This window comes from Sturnira hondurensis, unplaced genomic scaffold, assembly GCF_014824575.4.
Source record: "Sturnira hondurensis isolate 20B ecotype Veracruz unplaced genomic scaffold, ASM1482457v3 Scaffold0004136, whole genome shotgun sequence".
Classification (NCBI taxonomy): domain Eukaryota; kingdom Metazoa; phylum Chordata; class Mammalia; order Chiroptera; family Phyllostomidae; genus Sturnira; species Sturnira hondurensis.
The window spans coordinates 18557780-18577306 of record NW_028076767.1 but is presented as its reverse complement, the minus strand read 5'-3'; the positions used below and the strand labels follow the sequence as shown (position 1 = coordinate 18577306).

Here is a 19527-nt window from a genome sequence, read left to right as displayed (position 1 = left end):
GGCTTCTAACCTAAGCAACTTAAAAAGTGGGATTTCCACTAACTAATATAGGGAGGAGAAGGGTGAAACCAGTTTAGGTGGGTGGGAAAATCATGAGATTGTTTTGTACGTGTAAATTCTGAGACACCATTAGTATCCAAATAAAGATAATGAATAGGCAACTGAATACATGTTAAGTCTGAAGTTCAGGGAGGAATATCCAGGGTGGAAATGTAATTTGGAAGTTGTCAGTGATATAGAAACAAAGACACAAAGGAGACAAGTTAGCAAAACAAAAGAAGATGAAATCTAATTGTTGCACAAGGAGAGACTAAAAGAACCAAGTATTTACCTCCCAAATTCCAGACAGGCTGAGAACCTTAAACCAGGTATCATGGCAGACAAGGGTGAACTGTGGCATTGAGAATCTGGGGATTGTTACAAGTCTGCATTATGAGACAGGCACCTTTCCTCCGGCACCACACATCTAAGTGACAACCAATATCCACTGCTGCTGGAGACAAGCGAAGCCCCAAAATCATGATGCACTGAATTTCCTACTAGTGAGTGACCCTGGCCAGGTAAGTTCAGTTGATTAGAGCATCCTCCCAATATGCCAAGGTTGTGGGTTCAATCTCTGGTCAGGGCACATGTAAGAAGCAACCAATGAATTTGTAAGTGAAACAACAAATCAAAGTTCTTTCTTTTTTTGCTTTTTTAAAGATTTATTGCCCTGGCTGGTGTAGCTCAGTGGATTGAGCGGGGGCCTGCGAACCAGAAGATCGCGGTTCAATTCCCAGTCAGGGCACATGCCTGGGTTGCAGTCCAGTTCCCAGCAGGGGACACACGAGAAGCAACCATATATTGATGTTTCTCTCCTTCTCTCCTTCCCTTCACCTCTAAAGATAAATAAATAAAATCTTAAAAAATAGATTTATTTACTTATTTTTAAAGAGAAGAGAAGGGAGAAAAAGAGGGAAAGAAATACCAATGTATGGTTGCCTCTCATGTGCCCCCTACTGGGGACCTGGCCTGCAACCCAGGCATGTGCCCTGATTGGGGATCGAACCACGATCCTTTGGTTCGCAGGCCCATGTTCAATCCACTGATTTACACCAGGGCTGAAGTTCTTTCTTTTTCTCTCAAATCACTTTTTTTAAATGTTTTTTTAATCCCAGCACTATTTAAGAGCCCAAGTCTTAGGAACAGGCTCTCAATTAAGGATCATTAGACATTTGAGTAAAGCACACAGGGTATAAAAATACCTATACTAAAGTACATTCGTGGAAAAGAGCCCAAAAGCTCTGAGGGAGAGGCAGTTAAAAAAAAGGAGGGAGGCACATATAGAAGATCAGGAATTAATATGACCCTAGATTTCAAAAGCTACACTGGACATTATTTTTTTTCTTGAGAAAAATAAAGCTACATTTTGGAGGTTTTCAAAGATTCCATTCCTTGGAAAAGAGACCCTGGTAAATACTCCATAATACATATTTCAATTTTAATACTAAAAATTATAATCCTGAACCAATTACACTGTTTGGCATAGAGAACTGCTACGAATCAAGTTTTAAGACTCTCCTATACATTTTTCCACTGCGTTTACCCAGCAACCATTTACTAAGCACCTATTATAGACAGATGCTGTGGTAGAGCCAAGAACAAAAATAATACAGATTCTCTGCCCCTAAGTCCTAGGCATATCAAATGACTATGAAAATAATTACATAATTATAAACTTAAAAGTGATAAGAAGTAAAGTTCAAGGCACAGTAAGAAAATCTAATGTAGAGATAAGGATCCTCTGAGGAACTGACTTTTATGTTGGAACCAGGCAAAAGTGGAGGGAAGAGAGTTCCAAAGGGAGACCCTAAAACCGGAAAGAGCTCCAGGAATTCAAAGAACTGAAAGAGCAGTGTGGTTGAACAGGGTTTGGATTGGGGGGGTATATGCCATAGGAAACAAAACCACGTTTAACAGGTATCAAACAGAAATATGTTATGATCAAATTATGTTTTAAAAGAAATCCTTCTTTCCCTGGACAGTGTGGCTCAGTTGGTTGGCGCATCATTCCATAAACCAAAAGGCTGTGGGTACGATTCCCAGTCAGGGCACATGCTTGGGTTACAGGTTCAGTCCCTGGTAGAGGTGTGTGTGAGAGGCAACCGATTTATGTTTCTTTCCCCCTCTCTCTCTTTCCATGGTTCTCCGCCTCTCTCTCCTCCCTTCCCCTCTTCTCTAAAAGTAAGTATGTCCTCCAGTGAGGATAAATAATGAAAACAGCAATAACACTAAAATATAAAATTAAATCCCTCTTGCTGCTGTGTGGATTACAAAGAAGCAAAATGGATTCTAAGGAGGCAGAGGTGAGCAGGTAGACCAAGCAGGGACTACTTCCTATCCAGCACATGAGGATAACTCAGACTACGGTAGTGACAATGGAAGTGGAGACCAAAAAGAGAAGTTCTAAAAGGACTATTGTCAGGAACTAATTTACCAAAGGAAAACTGCATGAAGAGTCAAAGAGAAGGTACACATTTCAAAGTCCATCTAGTACAACTGAATCAAAAAGGACGGCACCTTCCAGAACAGAAAAAACAAACATCTTTTTCACTCCATATTCCTCTTCCAACCCATGATGAACAAAGAATTTAAAGTTATTCTTTCAGAACCTTGAGTGTGTTTCTCAAATGTTTGAGAACCAACTCATTTACTTGAAACTTAAAACCTCCAAACCTGTCCTCCACCTGTTAAATTCAAATCACTCAAATAACCAAAAATGGAACTCTGTTACCATTTACTTAAACTCTCTCCCGGCTGTTTCCCCATTAGTACAGACCTAGGAAACACATTTATGTTTCAAAAAGACTAATGTGAAGAGTACGATGCCTGGCTGGAATATAGTTAGAAACTCAATTAAACATCACTTTCCATCTTTTCTTCCAGATTTAGCTATGCTAGATTAAAAAACAACTTTCTTAGACTAAACAAGTTCCTCAAATAACTCTCCCAAAAAGCTGATCTGAAGGACTGAAAAAGATCAAATGCAGTTTTCACTTGGCTGACCTAAAGAAAAGTGTTTTTTCAAACACAGTCCCATGGCAGCCTGCAGCATATACAGTCTCCTCGTTTTCCTAGAACCCTGGTCCTTTAAAATCAGACTTTAAAAATGTTCATAACCTTTTTGTTTTAAAAAACACTTCAGTAACCCTGAAAGTACCCTCCTGCTCACACACCCCTGCCCCTAGCCACCACAAAATCATCCCAGTGGTAATGCTTTCCGAGCCTGTTACCTGACCTTTACCAATTCATTCTTACAGGTCTTTGAACTTCAGGACAAAAGGCAGCTGGCTCACCTCTTGGGCATAAAACCAGAGTCTGACCATGGCTCTCAACACAATCAAGTTCTCTCTTCTCCCTGAGTTGGCTTGGAATCCTGTCAGATAATGGAATACCCCTTTTATCGAAGGTGGTTCTAGATGTTCCTTGAGAATCACTCAAATAAGGGAACCCTTTATTAACTGAGGGGTCAAAGCCTTCACCAAAACGCAACTGCTGCTACCACTACCCAGAGCAAATGGCACTGCTCTACTGACCAGGCCTTCTGTGCAGTGGAGCAGTCAGCCTCCAGTAAATACCAAATGCATTACAAAAGAACAGGAAAGAAAAATATCCAGGGCTGCCTTACTTTTCACACAAAATAGTCTAAATATTAGAATGTGAGTACAGTAAGTATCTTCACTGAATTTTTACTCTAGGAGGTTTTCAACAGATCTCCAGGTCCAGACCCCTGGGGTGCTTGGGGCATGGGGGGAGGGTGGATGGCAGAATCCGCCATGGAGAAGATGGAGAAGCTGGGCCCCCACGTTTGTTTCAAGCAAAACAGTTTCAGTCACCTATTTGTATTTTGCAGCTCCACTTTATGAGATTAAAGGGATTTACACCTGATGTATTTAATGACCAATCAATTTCAACTCCTTAATGCTAGAGAAAACAACGTATAAAAAGAGCTATTTGGTAAGACGTGAGGAGGTGTGCTGGAACCCTGACTCCTGGAGTCCAGCGCTCTTACTACCGCCTTCTATCATTCATTCTAGCAGAGAAAAGAACACCTATGACAGAAACGCCCCAGTATAACTAATGCGCAGTGTGGAGATTCAAACCAGCCATAATGACTAAAGAGTTCACATCTAAGGATATGAACAGCTACTTTTGCTGGAGAAGAATTTTCATTAGAGAGTAATATGAACATTTTGAGAAGTACCAAGCAACTCACAAGATGTCTCAAAAAGATGAAGTGACCAAAGGTCATAAAACCTGAAGAAAAACTCTTTATTCTAAATTGGCATAATAAAGAGAAATCCAATTCAAGAGGTGGGGCCCTGGGTTTTAATTCCAACTCCACGTGTATTTGTCAACACAGATGTGTGGTCACAGTTAAGTTACTTGATCTGTTACAAGCTCAGTTCTCTATCTGCAAAATGAAGATGGTTTGAGAGCCCCTGCCACACTAAAATTCTACCATTCTAAACCTTTAAAAAAAAAATCATATTTGATAAGGCTACCACAGGCTATAAAAAGACACTGTCTAAAAATGTCACTACCATTTTAAGTGAAACCAGAAATTCATTTTTCCAACAAGCAATATAAAAGTTCAAAATTTTTTCTACATCTAAAACATACCTAAAATTTTAAGTTGTTTCTAATGGTTCAGTTTCTGTGTTTTCAGCAATTAAGAGGAACCCGATTATGGACACAGCCTGGGAAAGACTTATTTCAAATGTCAGATTTTTTCAGATTTATATGGAATTGCAAAAGAGGGTAAGACAAAAAAGGATTCTTCAGGGGAGGGAGGTGGCAAGGGGTGGGGTGGGGGGGAGGCAGAAAACTGTACTTGAATAACAATTTAAAAAAATATAAAATAAAAAGCTACCAAAAAGGCAAAAAAGGGGGGGGGGTTTCTTCAAAGATGCTTGCTGAACAGAAGAATAACCCAAATATGTGTATTTTCTAATAAAACTGATACAAAAGGCGAACTCCTAGAACTGGCTGGCTTAAGATTCTGACGACACCCTCTCCTACTTTTCACTCAGCCAATCAGTGTTAGGTACCCGCTCCCTGCCAGACAATGGAAGCAAAGTCCTGCACTCGCACTCCAATGGGGGGGGGGGCTAAGGATAATCAGTAACCAAACGAACAAGGTAATTTCTGGTGCTGACAAGAAACAAATTTTAAAACCTCATAATGTTGTGGAATTAGACTGGTAGTATCTGAGAAGACACTTTTGGACAAAGAACCACATGACGAGAAGTTACCATAGAACTTTCAATACAGAAGGGCTAGCAAGCGCAAGGGCTCTGAGGAGGAAACAAGTAGGGGTATTTGAGAAACAGGGCAAAGGCCAGGGTGGCTTAAGTATAATCACCAAGGAACAAACGCCAGGAGAGCAGAGACACAGGCCAAGGGCCAGACAGGACAGTGACAGGATGGGATGGCACTCTTAAAAGACGACTTTCTATGTTTGCTGCCTACCTACCAAAAATCAAAATGGATTCTGCTATAGCCTTTCAAATCAGAGGCTCTGTAGTTTTATTGGATCTAAGTCTAAGATTACTCCATTTTTCTCAGTACTTAATGATAATGTAAGTCGTTTTGAAATTGCCATAAATGTGGAGTTGTACATGAATATAGTTTTTAGCATTCTTGTTAAAAACTTTTATTTATTTATTTTTAGAAAGATGGGAAGAGAGGGAGAAAGAGAATAAGAGAAACATCAGAGTGCAAGAATATATTGACCAATTGCCTCTCTCACGCCCCTATCTTGGGATCTGGCCCCCAATCCAAGCATATGACTGGGAATCAAACCAGCAACCTTTCGGTCCACATACATTCAATCCACTGAGCCACACCAGCCAGAGTTATTCGTCAATATATTAATTGTAGTTCTATAAATAACAGTGTGAGACTGCAATAATTATTTCCCTCTCTTCCTCCAATTGCTTTTCCTTTTCTTGTATTTGCAGACTGTAGATTTTAATGGATGACTATTTCAAGTGTAGTTTTCTATTTATTTTACCAAGATGTATTTTATATTTAAAAAAAAAATTCTATATTATACATTTAAAAGATTCAACTGAGCTCGTCAATTAAATTAAAAGACCCTGAAGGCTGAACCCTATCTTGCTACATGAGGTATAATAAAGTGCAAACAGCCACAAGTGACTTGAGTGACATTTTGATTTGAGCACCATCCCACAAGAAAACTGAACAGTGTTTCAGTTCAGATGACTGCAGTAATGCCTGACGGTGAGTGCTATAATGACTCCTCACCAATTCAGGTTAAACTCACCAGTGACACAACCACCAAGTCACAAAAGCATAGTAGTTCAACATGAAGGTCCAAAAAATGCAGAACACCACACAAAGAACTCACAGTGGTCTTATAGGGTGGTAAATCCCAACTGTAAAAAAAAATGATATAAATCCTACCTCTAACCAGGCAATGATGGACAGCTGACTTCAGAACGGCTTACAGAAAACAATTCAAATCAAGAATTCAAAGCATGGATAGACTGCATCTATCCCATGCATCCCTGAGGACTAGCTCTGTGGACTGGGGCAAGCATCTACAAGACTCATAGAGGACAGACTGACAGCTGTCAAAGTGGAGGGGGGTTGGAGGGCTGGGTAAAAAAGGTGATGGGATTAAGCAAGAAAAAAGTTCAGATACAGATAACAGTATGTAATTACCAGAGGGAAAAGGGGTGGGGGGAGAAGAGGGTAAAGGGGTAGTGACCTTTCAGAGGTCACTGAAAAATGAGAAATATAAGTTAAATAATCTGTGAGTTCTTGTCCCTCGTTAGAGGCAAGAACCTGACTCTTAAGTCCACCTCCACACAAAGCACCCCCCCCCCCCCCCCCCCCCCCCCCCCCCCCCCCCCCCCCCCCCCCCGCCCCGTCACCCCCGTCACTCCCTGCTGAGAGGCTCCTGCCTACAGCCTGGGGCAGCAGACTTGATCTGGCAGCACACAAAGGAGTCTGAAAATAACTGAGACTTGTATACTTCCCATTAGGCCTTTAAAAATGTATTTGCTGCTATAAGACAACTGACTTGGACTGCTCAGAAAATATCAATGCCATGAAAGACAGAAAAAGCAAGGGAACAGCCTTAAAGGAGACTAAAGAGACATGAAAACCAAATGTAATACATGACTCCTGACAATGCTGGAGTTAATAAGCTATAAAGAACATTTTTAAAACTAGAAAAAAAACTGAATATAGACTATGTATTATATGCTACTATATTGATGTCCAGTTTGTTTTCCTTTTATTGAATTTATTAGGGCGACACCGGATAACAAAATTATACAGGTTTTGGCGCACAGTTCCACAGTGCGTCATCTGTACACTGTATTTTATGCTCAACACCCCAAATCTCCACCCATTCAAGTTTCTTGAAGGTGATACCGATATTCTGGTTATGTAGGATAATGTCCCTGCTCTTAAGATATACTTTCTAAAATATTTAGGGATAAAGTAAGAGTACTAGTTAACACTTCCAAATGGTTCTGATTAAAAAAAACAAAAACAAAACCCTATGTAGAAAGGGATAAAGCAAATGTGGCAAATCTGTAACAATCAGTAAGAAAGCTGGAGAGGTGCAGTATTCACTGCAATACTCCTGTTTTGCTTCAGGTTTGAATTTTTTTCAAAATAATAAAATGAAGGATGAAAAAATTGTATCAACTTCTTAACACCACCTTGACCTTGAGCGCTTGCTTACTGGGCAGACCTGGGTTCTCAGATGACCAGCATGTTAATCAGCTGGTTCAGACTTTTGGGACCTTTTTAATTCACTCCTGAATAATAATAAAGTAAATGCCTGCACAACTCCTGGGAGACAGTACGACAATAATGAGGCATTTAACAAGAAATGAGTAATTAACATACTCATAACCTGGAACCTAGAATCCTAAACAGTTTTTAATAATATTAAGGCCTACCAACATGTGCCACCGTTGTAAATATACTAATGGAATAAAGGAAAAAAGCAAAACTATAAGAAAAATATGATCCAATTTTTTCAAATATTATTAATATATTACTTAATTTGCAGGTAGCAGAATATATGGATTACTTTCATTTTTCCTGCTGCATTTTGCTTTCTGTTCTATTTGCGTATATTGCTTTTACAGCAAATCGAAATTAATAGACACACACAGATAATTAATCAAACAAAAATTCTAAGCCATAGCAGTAATCACCTTCCGTTTTAGCTGAAATATGAGCTAGATACCAAAGGCAGATCTTGAAATAGCTTCATCAAAATTATAAGCAGTATTTATCATCAAATGTCAAAACAAAAGGATAATAAAGTGTAAAAATATAGCCATTATGTACTAATTCATTCATTAAATATGCATTTGACAGCTACTTTGCACAGTATCCTAGTGGATACTGAAATAAATAAGAGCTGGTCCCTGCCCTCAAGGAGTTTAGTCTCACTAGGGCAACCAGACAAGCAAACCATTAACAACAACAACAACAACAACAAAAACCCACAAAGAATATCAGAGGAGTGGTGTACCATTCCAACTAGCAAGACGCTACGAAGACTACAACAAAGCCAAAGACAAATGAGAGGACGTGCTGCATACATATTCAATTAACTCATCTCAGACAGGGCACTGCAGACTAACAGAACACCCTCAAGCTTACTGCAGATTCATAAAATGATGTTTATCCAGATACATTAAAATTAAAATGAAAAAGTTAATTCAGTTCAAATATTTATCAAGCATAAGCCCTGGCCTGTGTGGCTCAGTGGATTGAGCACCAGTCTGCAAACCAAAGGGTCTCCAGTTTGATTCCTAGTCAGGTCACATGCCAGGGTTGTGGGTGAGTCCCCAGTGGGGGGCGTGAGACAGGCAACCACACATTGATGTTTCTCTCCTTCTCTTTCACCTTAACCCCCCTCTCTAAAAATAAATAAACAAACAAGCAAACCTTTAGAAAGAAATTCACCATTTTTGGTAAGATTTTTTTTTAATGTATACTGGTATGACAGCTGTCACAAAAAAATCAAATAGAATTGTTTCAAACGATGTTTAAAACAACTAAGCGCTACTACAGCCATCATATGGAAAAAAACTAAATGAACTTTTTGGCCAACCCAGTATTATGCTGCCTCTTAACCAAAAAAAGCCTGAAATGCCAGAAATAAAAACAATATAGCCCTGGCTGGTGTATTTAGAGCCCCTCTCTAAAAATAAATCAATTAAAAAATCTTTGGAGGGGGACAATATAGAAAACACACTTGATATGTACATTAACATCAAGTTTTATGACTACACGCTATACAGTTATAGTTGACATTTGCTCAAGTTTTTAACTTTGAATTAAACAAGGCTTTCAAAAACAACTAAAAGGGAAAGTTTGACATGGACTACTGCAATTTATAACTGCATTATGGAAAAGTATAAGGGAAAGCATCAAATTTTCAGTTTCCTCACAGTCAACAGGTCATCTTGACCATATCAGCAGTCAGGAAACTACATACAACCCCACGCCAAATGCATGTTGCTGGGTTTTTTGTTCTGTTTTTTAAAAATTTTATTTATTTATTTGTTTGTTTATTTATTTTTAGAGGGGAAGGAAAGGAGAGAGGGAGAGAAGTATCAATGTATGGTTGCCTCTCGTGCATCCCCTGCTGGGAACTGGCCTGCAAACCTGGCATGTGCCCTGACTGGGAATCAAACCGTGATCCTTTGGTTCACAGGCCTGCACTCAATCCACTGAGCTACACCAGCCAGGACTGCCTGTTGCTGGTTTTTGTAAATAAAGTTTTATTGGAACACATCCAGGCCCATTCATTGGGGCATTGCCTATGGCTGCTTTCCTGCTACAATGAAGAGTTGAATAGTTATGATAGAGATAGTATGGTCCACAAAATGCAACATATTTATTATCTGGCCCTCTACAGAAAAAGTTTGCCAACTCCTGGTTTAAATGATTGCCATATATATCACAAATGGTAGAAAAATAATTAGCCTGTTCATTTCAGCTTTATTAAAGGTTTATTATGAACTCTACCCAATTTAAGTTCTCTTCCTTTGTAATTAGTGTCACTTAGTAAATGCTAATGAGTTTTTGAAAATCTACAAGTATGTTCACACTTCAGTTATTTTCCATAGAGTAGGTCTTACTTTAGCTGCCCAGTAATTTATCCTTCACAATATTATTACAAACAAAATCCTAATTAAGGCACATTTGCAATTACCGTACCCCACACACACTTATCCCTCTATTGCATACAATCTACAAAGACACAGACAAGGAAAAGCTGAATATAGACATAGCTAATATGACTAAATTATTTCCTAATACCCCGTTCACACTAGAACATCTCAGTCAACTCAAACATCATTTAGACCAACAGCATCAGCCATCACCTCCTTACTTATTAGATTAGACATGGACCTCATTCCAGACCTACCAAGCAATTCTTACACACGCTAAAAGCTTAAGAACCACTGCACTAAAACAGAGTTTTTATTACTTACCTTGAGTGTGAAAAGGCTGATTCGGCCAGGCAGTTTATAAAACAGCCCCTCTCCTCCTCTCGAATTGGAATGCAGCATGGCGTTGAGACACGCAAGCGGGGATGTCCCACTGTAAAAGCATACAAGGATGAGTGAGTCACACAAATCCGTTAAGTCTATTTATTCACTCAAAGATCTAAGGCCTTCTGACTCCTTCTTAATAAGAAGCACAGCAAGAAATACAAAAAAAAAAAAAAAAAAAAAACCAGATCCCATGATAACGATTCCACTTTGAAAGTAGGAAAAGAGTGCCGTGGACAATGTGACTTGGCAGGGCATCATCCTGCAAACTGAGGGTCATCAGTCCAATTCCTGGTCAGGGCACAGGCCTAGGTTTGTGGGATCAGCCCCCAGCTGGGGCACATGCAAAGGGCAACTAATTGATGTTTCTTTCCCTCTTTCTCCCTCCTTTCCCCTCTTTAAAAAAAAAAGTAGCAAAAGAGTAACATGAAATTCACATCAATCACACCCAGAGAACTCAGTTTTGAAAAAACACATTACCCAATATTTAAATAAATTTTTTAAATTAAAATTAAATGTTAATTTAAAACAATACTGAGAGTGTCCTAGCCTCTAGGTTTCAACTGGCATCTCATGCTCAGAAATTGTCACACAACATTATAAACACAAAGACCACAGAATCTGCGATGATGTCCCAAGAAAACAAGCACACTTCCCCCAGCCCAAGTTAAATATTTTTCTAATAAGCACACCAAAGAACAGTATTTCATTTGGTTTTTCTCTATTAGGATGAGGGAAGGATGGGTTTTATTCTACACTCACCCAGGAGCAATCATTTACATTTGAATATAAAAAGCAAAGTCAAATGGATTTGGTACCCAATAGTGCTCAAACTTCAAATCAAGAAAAGTTGTTTCACAGTGTTGCTACAACAGGAGGCCACAAAACAACGACAATTCAGTGAATTCCAGGCTATTTACTGGATCTGAAAATAGAAAAGCTTTCAAAAATATAGACAACTGCCCATTACTATTAACTGAGCTTGGCACTAGCACGTACTTAGTGGCTAGGTTCACCTGAGTACCTTCTCTTCCCTCTCCTCAGCATGTTAAAAAAACATACAAATATATTAAGTAGAGCCTCTTAGCATTTTTCAGAACTGCAGGCCCTAATTTATGCAGCGTTAAAAATAATTTCCAAATCTAAAAAAGCCATTTAAAAATCTATTACTTATTCTGCTTTGGAACACACTGGATACTAAAAAAATTTTCACCAAAAAACCAATCTCTAAAAGAAACCTTGAGCAGAATCTGGAGTATCAAGTGGGTGTGCTAAAATCTCTGTTACAAGGGGGAACAGCATGCTGGCAGAATCCTTCTGCGAACAGTGTAACTCCTACACACTCTACCTCTCTGTCTACAAATGACAAAAGCTGCTCGCTCATCACAGCCCCAAGACTGCTTCAGTAATTCCTATAAGAGCGAGAAGCAGAAACAAGTTAAGGTTCTTAATCCTGTTTGTCCCAAAGGGACTAATTTACCTTCTATAGGCACAGTGGTCCAGCAGCAGTGCAGACAGCAGCATGACAGGAAAAAGACCATGAAAACGAAAAAAAGCACAATTACAAGTTTACAAAATGCATAGATACTATTTAAATGAATGTCATCTAGACAATCCCAATCTTCCCTCCCCACAAAATATCAACTTGAAAAAGTCTGAACTGACAGCCGGAAAGTATCTTTTGACTCTAAGAAGCTAAAGCTTAACCAGCAAAAACATATGCTGTTTATTCTGAGTCCCAAAAAGTGACTGTGTTGAACTCTTCTCTTTCATTTAAAAGAAAACCAGTTACTGGTTTTCATGCCTGCAGTTCCTTTTGTATTTCTAACTTGTTGCTTCTCCAGGAAAACCACCTCAAAGGATAATAAAATCAAGGTCACCCTGAAATTCACTATATCACGAATGGCTAGAATCAGTAGGAGGGGGGGAAAAAGCCAGTGGGTTTTACGGTGATGAGATCACCCTCTTTTGATCCTAACACAAAGGACTTCATAGACACAATATAAAGAGAAGGGTACTTTTAGACTCCATACAGCTTATCAGCGTCCATCCCTTCTCTACTACTGAAACTTACAAAGAACAAGAGGAAACGTGCAGACTCCATACACAAAACCAAGCTCCGTATCAAGACATAAGGGAGAGCGAGGGTGAGGAAAGCCACTGGACCTCTGATGAAAAGAAATGGATGTTCACACTCCCACCCTACGCCCAGGAGGACACACAACCTGAGACATTCCATACCACCACCAGACAGGAATGCATGAGTGTGCACATGTATGCACATGTGGACTTATTACTACGTAACTAGAGAAAGACACATGTACTATGAGACCCTCATGTTAAGCAACAAAAGCAATACAAACCTCATTTCCTTTAGTCCTTCTGCTTCTATGACCTGCAGAATCTGTTTTGGTGTCATTGGAGCATCTGAGTAGTTTTCTAGCACCTAAAGAAATATAAATGTTCTAAATTCGGTATACTATTTCCATTTATATCCACCAATCCAGATCATGGGCTTACAGTTCTGCTATGAGGTATCACTGATAACAATTTCGATATTTCCACAGTTAAAATTACTTCAGAAACAAAATTATATACATAGTTGCTAGAAATGACTGCAATTAACTGAAATATTCTAATTCTCAATTCTAAAATCACATTATCTTAGTTAAGCAGTTGGTTACTGCTTAACTTGATAATGTTATATGACTAAACCAACGAATACACAGTGCTATATAATAACTTCTAAGACAGAAATGCATTCAGATTTTCTTTCCCAAGGAAATTTGATTAGTACCCACATTTTTAAATGATTTTTGCCACTGAGTTGTGAAATCCTGATGTTAACTGCCACAGCAGTTTGCCATTTGGCAACACGATGCTTATCCATGTCCTACATGATTGGCACAAGCAAAACAATGAGGAATACAACATCTCACTTATGTCAGAATCATCTATAAGTCATGGCAGCAATTTCTCAGTGAGCAACTGCAGCTCTCTGACTTGAAGAGGTTCAACTGTTTTAAAAACGTTGTCCTACTCAGGCAGAAAAAGACAAGCTGCCAATATCTTTGTACTGCCTCTACCTGTGCAGGTGCTGAGGTTACCCCAAACCATACGAACATCTTGCTGTCATTCAACAACGGCAGCTAAGTACTGCTCTGTCACGAATACTGATCCAACGTCAAGTAGGAATTCTGACAGGACTGCAGGTTGAAGGAATTCTGAAGGTTGCCACTGTGGAGAACATGTGCTCTCAGCATGAAAAAAAGCCAACTTTTGGAGAAGTAGATGCTCAGATAAAACCCCCATTCTTAACTTCTCCCTTTTCAATTTTTATTCTCCTTGAGTAACAGTATTGTCTCTCACAATTTCAGCTACTACCTAAACTCTGATTATGAGCATCATAAGCAGATTCTTGCCAGAATGCTAACCCACACTTCTCCCCAAACTTCAGACTCAAAAATTCAGTTCTATACTGAGCACCCCCCTTGACTGTCCACTCTGATTCTTCTGCCCTCTTCTTGCGACATTCTAGTTCAGAACCCTAGGAGGCATCCTTCACTCTCACCTGCCCTCCAGTTCCCAGCCAGTCCCTACCAGACCCAAGACAGCAGCTTCTAGTATCCATGTAGCCCGCCCTGCTTTCCTCAGGCCCATTCTTCCTCTGCTGCTGTTCTTCATTCAGTAAATTCATTAAGTACTTTGTGCCAGGGACAATTCTAGGAATTCATCAGTAAACAAGACCAAATGCCTGCTCCAGCAGAACTTACCTGCTACGGCCAGAGGTCAACCCAACAAAACAAACATGCCCTCATCACTGTCCTGCTTTAAAATCCCTCAACAGCAACCGAGCTTCAGAAGAATCCACTCTGCTGGCCCACCAGAAAAACAGAACTTAGGTAAAATTCTGGCCTTCTAAACCCGGACAAGTAACCTACCCAATCTCAGCTTAGGTTCCCTCATTTATAAAGGAAGGACTTTGATGTCTTCCTCAAGAGTTTTACAGATTAGAGAAAATATAAGTGCCTAGCACATAAGACCCTCATAACATGGTCTGTGACTGTCTCTGTACCTGATTGCCAAGCATACACACTACACAAACTTTATGTTCCAAGAACTATGTGTAGTTCTACCCAATTTCTACACTCTCCACCCTGCAAATTCTCTCATTTTTCTCTCTCTCTCACATCTCTGTGATGGGCCTAACTCCTACTCACCCCTCAAGACTCAGTTCAGAAAGCACCTTCCTCCAGGAAGCATTCTCTAATTTCTGCCAAGAGGTAAATTGTCCTTTCAGTGCCCCCATAGTTCCACAACACAATTAATGCATCCTCCAAGGCAGGGCAGTTGAGAGTCAAAGGAGGAACTGCAGGAACTGCTTACGCCTGGACAATAAGCAGGAACCAGGATGTCTGTTCACATTCATACGTCTACGATCGCATCTATCAGGCCTGTAGTAAAACTCTGTTCATGGGTCTAGATCTTCCCCATATCCAGAAGACTGTAAGCTCCTCAGGAGCAAATCTCATCCATCTCTGTATTCCAAGAAACTAAGTACCAAGTTAGGCACTGCTGACTTAAACCCACAATGAACCCTAGGACAAACTTCTAATGTTCACTGTCACAGTTATATTTCTTTGATGTTAATTGTTAGCTGAGCTAGTGAATTTTTGTAGTATACCTTTTTTAAAAGCATGAATCTGAAAAAATAATTACCAATTATTTAAACAATAATTATGAAGAGCTTGAAAATCTAAGACAGAGGAAACAAAATCTCTAAAGGGAAGTTACACTAAAAAGTACAAAGTATTCCCTTTTCTCAAAACTGTATATGCCTCTAGCTTTCAGTATAAGGACAATTCAGGAGTGTTCCTAGTCCATCTTTCTAGAACACACTTTAAAGAAAGGGGGAAAAATATCTCTCTTCTCCTACTTCAAAGGAAAAAAAATATGTTTGAAGTCATGAATCAAAGTGAAAGATAAAGCCCTGAAACGAAGAGTTTCTCTAAGCCAGGGGAACCCATTGAAGGGTATTGGATCTAAAGGGAAATCCCCTTGACTCTTTCTCCCAAACAAATTCTTCCTAAGAAGCAGACGGATTTACATCCATTCACCCCCTAAAGTCTATCTCTTCCGTCTAAGGAAGACAATACTAAAAAAATGTTTGCAAGAACATCATCTACTTCTCAACATTATTAACATTTGCAAAAATCAATCTCCTGGGGCACACTGCTCCACCAAACTTCTCCAGAAATCTTTCCTTTCCTGCCACAATACTTTTTTAAAGGGGTTCCCAGGATCACTCACCATTTGAGCAAGGTCAGAAGCAATCTGAAACACCCCCAAGCAAGTGCACCTGGTTGTCAAGGCAGGCACTTCACATCCACCTGTCCAAAGAACAGTTTGCTCTATTGCCCTCCCATTGGGGCTTACTCTAGTCAAGCTTCTTTGTGTCTTGTGTAAGCTCCCACAAACTCTGCAGTACTCAGGTTGTTACAGCATTTATTAGTGGGGAGAGGACTCTGAAAGTTCTCCCTCACCCACCAACAAAAATTCTTAAACAAAAAATAACAGAAGATAGGCAAAATTATGCACTGTGTTCCCACATGCCATCTTACATCTTTGGGTGCACCACAAAGTAATTTCTTTTCATGTTAACTATTTTTTAATGAAGAGCCACAGAAGGGAAAAAGAAAGCTTATTTATATAATTGAACATAAAGTTGAACGAATGATAAAACAGAGAGCAACCTAAACACTAAAGTTCAAATCACAATAAATTAAAGAACCTGAAGAGGCTTAACAGTGGACCCCAAAATCCTAGTCCTTCAACTATAAGAGCCAAACCAAGAGAGCTTTGAGACAAACAGACTTTAGAACTGTGCCAGAACATAAATAACAATTTAAAGGTACTTTCACCTACCTCTACCAAGTAAAACTCTGGCAAGCAAATTTCCTTTTGGCGCCATGAGCCTTTAGCACCTGCATAACAGGAACTCAGAAGAGAATTTCAATGAACACCCAAGACTCAGCCTGGAGGAGAAAGAGAATGCATCCTTTCGGCTCTCCTCTACTCTCCTTTAGGCCTGAATTTGTTTTCAGGTGAAGCAAAACTGGAGAAATCCTGAAAGTTAGCAAAGCTTTCAATTTTGACTGAATCAGAAAAAACAATTAGGAACTTCAAATTTCATATGCCAAAACAAATTAACCAAAGCACAAAACTTCAGCACACAAACGTTGTTATTTCTGCTTCTTGGGTAACAAATGCCTGGGGAAAATGATCAGGAAAATTCTCCTATAAACCAAACAGCTTTAATTCTTGCCAGTCAATAACTCGAGTTTTACAGACTTCAAGCAAGAAAAAGATGTACCACAGATTTGTAACAACCCCCAACACAGACTCTTGCACAACCCCTTTGAAGCAGGAACCACACTTCTGAATAAAATAAAGGGTTAGAAGGTTAAGCTTCATGCACCACTGAAAGTGACCTATAGCAATTACACATAAATTACAGGATGTCAAGAGACAAGTTATGCCCCACCTGCACTATAACCCAGCTCTGTGACAGTTCTAAAGAAGTGACATCTTGGGGAGAAGTAGAACCCGTTACCATTGTCATCAGCGAAATTTTGTAAGAGCATGTCCCAAAGTGTGTGTTTTGTGGGCGCAAAACCAAAAGGAAGACATTTCACTAACAAGGCCTCTTGACACTTTTGACAACAGAAAATTCACAATTCCTCTAACTAGGCAGCTTCAAAACACTCAAATTACTCTCTCCCTTGCTAAGTCCTCAGCGAGCAGTGTCTTCAGACACTTGGTCTTTGTCCAACACTTCATGTACACATTCACCAGGACACTAAGAAATAGAGAACACACACACAGATACATTCCTTGCAAAGTGTAGTCAGTTCTCTGCCTCCCTCCAGCCTAGCTTATGAAGTAAAACACTCTAGTCAGCCTTTCTCAAAGTGTGGTCCGTGGGCAACCTGCGTTAGAAACCAACCCGGGCAGCTGGTTAAAATGAAGATACTAAAGCAGTACTCCAGAATCTCAGGCTCAGGTCTTAAACTGGCCTTAGGAACAGCATTCCTAACAACCTCCCCAGGTGTCCCCACAGAACCCTAAAGTTGGAGTAACAATACTCAGGGTTCAAGTGGGAGTAAACACTTGCTTCCCTCCACACACCTGGTTCAGATTGTGAAAGCTCAAAATGCCATTCATGTCCTTGGAACTGGGGGCGCTTCCCCACCCCTGGAGTCAAACGCACCACCCCCTAGCCCACCAGGAAGCAAGGGAGGAGCTTCCGACCCTTCCCGGAAACCTAACTCCCCCGGAGTACATAAACCAAGCTTCCCCAGACCCCCAGACGCTGCCAAATAGTGGGGGAGGGGAGGCTGGGGCCGTTCCGCCAGGAGGGGGAGGAGCCAGCCTGCCAGCTCGCCCCTCCGCAGGAATTTGGGGGGGGGTCGTGCAGAAAAAGGCGCCACATCCAACGCGGCGGGGGACCTTTCCCCACCCAACGCTTTGGGGGGTAGTCGTAATCTGGAGAAAAGTGGCCCCGCCCCTCTTGCGGTGGGCAGGGCTTCGCCCCTCCCCCTCCCGGTGGGGGTGCGCAGTGAGCCCACCCCCACCCGCTCAAACGAGCCCCCTAGGGCGGCCCGCCTTACCAAGCGCGCGGCCTCGGCCCACGTGCGCTCCTTCTTCCTCTTCTGTTTGTCCTTCATCCTCCTCTTCCTCCTCCCAGGCGGTGGCGGCGGCTCCACGCGGGACCTCCGGGCGGGGCGGGCTGGGGGGGCGACGGTGCCGGGCGGCGGCAGCGGCGGGGGGCGCGTGGCGGCGGCGGCGCGCGAGAACTCGGGTGCGGCCGGGGAAAGGGGGCGGGCGCGCAGGGACCGACTGGAGCGAAACCCGGCGCGAGGGCGGTGATGGGGGAGGGGTGGCGGCGGCGGCGGCTCCACGCGCCCGCGCTGCGTCAGTCGCCCACGGCAGCGGCAGCAGCCCCAAGATCGCTAAGGAATGCAGCGGCTCTGCATAACCACGGGGTCAAAGGTCACGACTCCGGCCCCCGTTTTCCCGCTCTGATGAGGGTCCAAGACTGGACTGGCGGCGGAGCGGGAAGGCGAGACACGGCTTTCCTTTCGGCGCCCGGGTGTGTGAGTGTCTGCTGTGGGTGTGTGTGAGTGTGTGTGAAGAGTGAAAAGGAGGGGGGAGTATGGGGGTTTTTTTTTTTTGAACAAAAACAAACCGAAACGGCTCCTGGGAATCGTAGTCCCGGCTGCCTCTCTGGCCTCCCCCGCTCCGGAAGAATATGGCTGCATGAAACGTTTGGACCACACTTCCCAGCGTGCTCCGCGGCTTGCCTTTTCCGCCCTCCTCTCCCTTCCTCGGCCTCTCAGAGCTAGTTAAGGAAGAGAGACGGGCATATATTCGGGGAAGGCTGGGCGGAGTCTCGCGAGGTGCGGGAATTGGCTGGGGGCCTGATGCATTCTGGGAGGCGATGCTGGGAAGAGGCGGTGGCTGGGCTTCCCCAGCCATGTTTAACCCCTTCGGTACTTTTCGCTACGGAGGCGCCGGGCGGGTTAGGGTGGGGATTGAGAGTTGATAGCTCTATTCCCGGCATCCACTTCATGCCTCTACCCGCCTAAGTGGTTCTCCCTGTATCTGTCTTCGATGACAAGAGGCAGGGCTTTTTCCCTTTTGGTCCTCCCTTAAATGACTCACTGCTGCATAATAATGAGACACATTCATATCAGTAAAACGGTTATTCCACAATTGATGGGCCCAGACAGTTCCCCATTTCTTCCTGTGCCCTCATGTCGCTATACGTTTAACGAGACTATGCTTGCAGAAGCTAGTCTCGTTAAACTCAGCAGCCTAGAGCGTTGGTGAATTTGGTGATACGGTGACAGGGAGTGTAAAGAAC

The 19527-nt window shown here is 41.7% G+C and overlaps 1 protein-coding gene across 3 annotated transcripts in view; it reads right to left on the bottom strand.

Moving 5' to 3' along the window:
* Positions 1–18787, bottom strand: part of ASXL1 (ASXL transcriptional regulator 1) — a 69332-nt gene extending 50545 nt beyond the window's left edge. Inside the window, exons 1-4 of one of the 3 annotated variants that reach the window (XM_037043849.1) lie at positions 18272–18787; positions 12965–13047; positions 12082–12084; positions 10542–10650 (exon numbers count right to left, since the gene is read on the bottom strand). In XM_037043849.1, coding sequence (XP_036899744.1) covers positions 10542–10650; positions 12082–12084; positions 12965–13047; positions 18272–18328 — 252 coding nt within the window. In that variant the 5' untranslated portion in view covers positions 18329–18787. Of the gene's footprint in view, positions 1–10541; positions 10651–12081; positions 12085–12964; positions 13048–16526; positions 16666–18271 lie in introns of those variants that run through there. The other 2 variants (XM_037043851.1, XM_037043850.1) reach the window with 2 other exon arrangements.
* Positions 18788–19527: the final 740 nt, after the last annotated feature.